Source organism: Arachis duranensis, chromosome 5, assembly GCF_000817695.3.
Source record: "Arachis duranensis cultivar V14167 chromosome 5, aradu.V14167.gnm2.J7QH, whole genome shotgun sequence".
NCBI lineage: Eukaryota > Viridiplantae > Streptophyta > Magnoliopsida > Fabales > Fabaceae > Arachis > Arachis duranensis.
The window spans coordinates 72,068-75,521 of record NC_029776.3 but is presented as its reverse complement, the minus strand read 5'-3'; the positions used below and the strand labels follow the sequence as shown (position 1 = coordinate 75,521).

The 3,454-nt window shown below is 28.8% G+C and overlaps 2 protein-coding genes across 2 annotated transcripts in view; both read left to right on the top strand.

The window, feature by feature from the left end:
- Positions 1–939, top strand: part of LOC107487271 (protein DETOXIFICATION 27) — a 7,526-nt gene extending 6,587 nt beyond the window's left edge. Inside the window, exons 6-8 of the mRNA XM_016107894.3 lie at positions 47–165; positions 285–374; positions 469–939. Coding sequence (XP_015963380.1) covers positions 47–165; positions 285–374; positions 469–525 — 266 coding nt within the window. The 3' untranslated portion in view covers positions 526–939. The remainder of the gene's footprint in view (positions 1–46; positions 166–284; positions 375–468) is intronic.
- Positions 940–2,560: 1,621 nt separating this feature from the next.
- The window catches only part of LOC107487272 (protein DETOXIFICATION 27-like), a 5,406-nt gene continuing 4,512 nt past the window's right edge, over positions 2,561–3,454 (top strand). The window contains exon 1 of the mRNA XM_016107895.3: positions 2,561–2,886. Coding sequence (XP_015963381.1) covers positions 2,596–2,886 — 291 coding nt within the window. The 5' untranslated portion in view covers positions 2,561–2,595. The remainder of the gene's footprint in view (positions 2,887–3,454) is intronic.

Genomic DNA, 3,454 nt, shown 5'->3' with positions numbered 1-3,454 from the left:
AGTCAGCTATATTCTGATAACTTATGTTTTTGGATAATTTGAACAGGTGTGGCAGTAGGATCAGGGTGGCAATCATATGTTGCATACATAAACTTGGGCTGCTACTATCTCATTGGGGTTCCTCTTGGATTGTTGATGGGCTGGGTCTTCAATCAAGGAGTTATGGTGTGTTTTCTTTCCGTCTTTCATCTTGGGTTTCCAAAATCAATGCTTCTTAATTTCATTATTTGCATAGAATGTTAGTTTAATGTTCAATTTCTTCTATTGAAAACTTGAACAATCAGGGAGTTTGGGCCGGAATGATTTTTGGTGGAACAGCAACTCAAACATTAATATTAGGCCTTATAACCATTCGGTGTGACTGGGACAAAGAGGTAATTTACCTTTTATCATTTTGACTTTTAAATATGAGAGGCCAGGATCCAAACCTTTGGATATGTAATTGTATTTCATCCTTCTTTTTGGCAGGCTGAGCGAGCCAAATTGCATTTGAGAAAGTGGGACAATCCAAAAGAACTGAACTAATTCTTCTTAATTTTTATTCCAGCAGCGTTTCGTAGTTTATTTGTTTTGTGTAATGAATTAGTGATAGTTGTAGGTGTTAGAGACTTGGAGAGTATGCGAGGTTCGTTTTTTTCCCTCTCCCCTGAGTTGTGATTTGTTGGTGTCGGTTGGTTTTTTTCCCAACCTTAGCCAAGTCCAAAAAAAAAAAAAGATAAAAGAAGATTAGGTGTTTTTTTTTGGTAAATAAAGGTTAGGTGTTGTTATTAGTTGAAGAATGAATTTGTTCATAACGTACAATGGGCTATTATTATTATTATTGATGCCATCCATACCTCCACTGAAAGAATTGGCATCTTCTGTAATCAGGCTTCAAACTATAAAACTGTATCGACAAAAAAAAAACTATAAAACTGTGATATATTGTTTTCATTATTATTACTACTAATTTTTTTACTAAACTGTGATATATTGTTCATTCTTGAAAAATGCTCTCTCTCTCTCTCAATTCTTTGTCCTCTAATTGTGTTGCAAGTACTTTTGCTCTCATAAAGTGTGTTTACAATGAATAAAAATATAAAATAATAACTAAATAAAAGTGTAGTGTTGTGAAATAATAATAGAGAGAAAAAAAATTATTATCTATATAGTATTACTAAATGTACTTGAATTTTATAGTTGATTTTTCGTATATTGAATGTATATATAATTATGAGGAGTGTTAGAGGTTAGTAGATTTTGTGATTTGTAGTTATTAATTAGTCATTATTAGTACTTTTAATAGTGTGAGATTATATTTAATAGTGTACGATTATTTACTCTTTTTTTTACTGGTTAAGTGCTGATCAAATTTTAAGAAAAGTAGTAACTCCTACACTTTTTCTATAATTATATAGACATTTATATATTTATAATGTATTATAATATTTTTTTAGATGTCTATTTTAAATATACTTTGTTAAAAAAAATTTAAGTGAAGAAAAAAGAATAGAATCTTTGGGAAGATTATTGACAAATAATACAAGGCTCACATGAGTATTAGGCTTTAAGCTCCTTAAATTGAATTGAGAAAATGAGTTTTGGAAAGCCAAAATAAATCATTTTAGTCCTAATGCTTCCTGAAGATTATTTGATTTGATGTTTGATGCATTACAAATGAAAAAACTAAAAAGACCAAAAAATGCAGGAGTCCTGGTAACATTTGAATAGACTTTTTTTTTTATCTTTTTATTTGTTTTATATTATTTTTTTATTTTTGAAGTCTACTAAATATTGAATTTTAGATTTTTTAGATATAAATTATAAAACTTTAATATTATGTCATAAAATCATTTATCTCGAAAATTTAAACTGATAAAAAAAGGTAATATTAATGATTATATCTTTAATACTATAGATGTCTAGTTGAGATGGAAAAACTTTCTACGACCAAATCGTCAATAAAAAATGACAGCATCGGTAAAATAAGTGTTTTTTTTCTCAGTCCAAAACCATCATTATATTTTTGGTTTAGTTCTTCAATTTAATTAGTTTGGCTTTACTAATTGATTGAGTTTTTTTCTTAATTTTGTTTGTAACTATTTGAATTAATTTCAATGCTATCAAAATTTTATTTAAATATGAAATTAATATAATAATAGTAGTAAAATCTAATTTATGAAAAAAAATTTGTAAATTTTTGCACGTTTAGGATAAAAATTTGAACTAATAAAATAAAATTGTAAAATTGGATGAGAATGTATTATCTCACCGAATTAAATTGGGACAAAACTCACTTCTAAAATATTAAGAAGATTATACCGTACCAATAGTATTTCATCATAACTATCCAATTATGTTCCATGTTTAAAATTAATTTTTTTGGTTTGAATTGATTTATTACAAGTTACTAATATCATTTATGGAATAATTCTATATAGCATACAGGATCCTTTTACTGAAAATTAATTTTACATTAATTATAGCAAGAAAATACATTCTTGCGGAATATTATGACATTTATTACTACTACATTTAGATTTCAGAGTGATTTAATATAAAAGAGGGCCCCATTGTTGGAAGAAAACAGCAGCAAAAGTGTGCATCCTCGTGAAAATGGCCAGCAATAATGATTCTTCTTCTTCAGCATCAGCATTGGGGGAAGAAGTAAAGGTTCCATTGTTGGGAGAACATAGTATAGATGGAGAAGAAGGAACTCTTGTGAGAAGGGTTTTGACAGAGTCGAAGAATCTTTGGCACATAGCAGCACCTGCAATCTTCAACCGTGTTGCAAACTATTCTATGTTGGTTATCACCCAAGCCTTTGTTGGCCACATCGGTGACCTTGAATTGGCCTCTACCTCTGTTGCCATCAATGTCATTCTTGGCCTCGACTTGGGCATCATGGTAATTCTTAATTATATTTTCATCATTTATTTATTTATCAATTTTTTTTTGTTCTTGATAACTTTTTGAGTTTATTTGATTTATATTTTAAAACACAATTTTATTGTTTTCTGAAATTTTTTCATTTTTTCTTTTACAAAATAGATAATCATCCAAAATAAAGCAACAAATCTTTTCTCAAACTATATTAGATTCTTGATCTATCAATGTCTCAGTGTTAATGACATGATTTATTTTTCTTTGCCTTTAGTAATTATTATCTTGTTATCTCTGTATTATTTTACAAACAAACAGTTCCCAATTACATACATTAGTGTAGAGGCTAAAAAAAATTAAGATTCTTCGGAGTATATCTCATCCAATCAGGCCTGATCCATGACCTCTTACAAATAATACGGCAACAGGAAAAAAAGAAGGGGCTGATGGCAATGCAAGAGGATTGGCAGAATTGTTCATAGGAAAAATTGTGAAAATCATTAATTAGATGAGATAAAATAGTGTGACACCAATCGCGCACATCAAGAGATTTAATTGAGTGAAATCGAACCAAATAATTTATTGGTCTGTT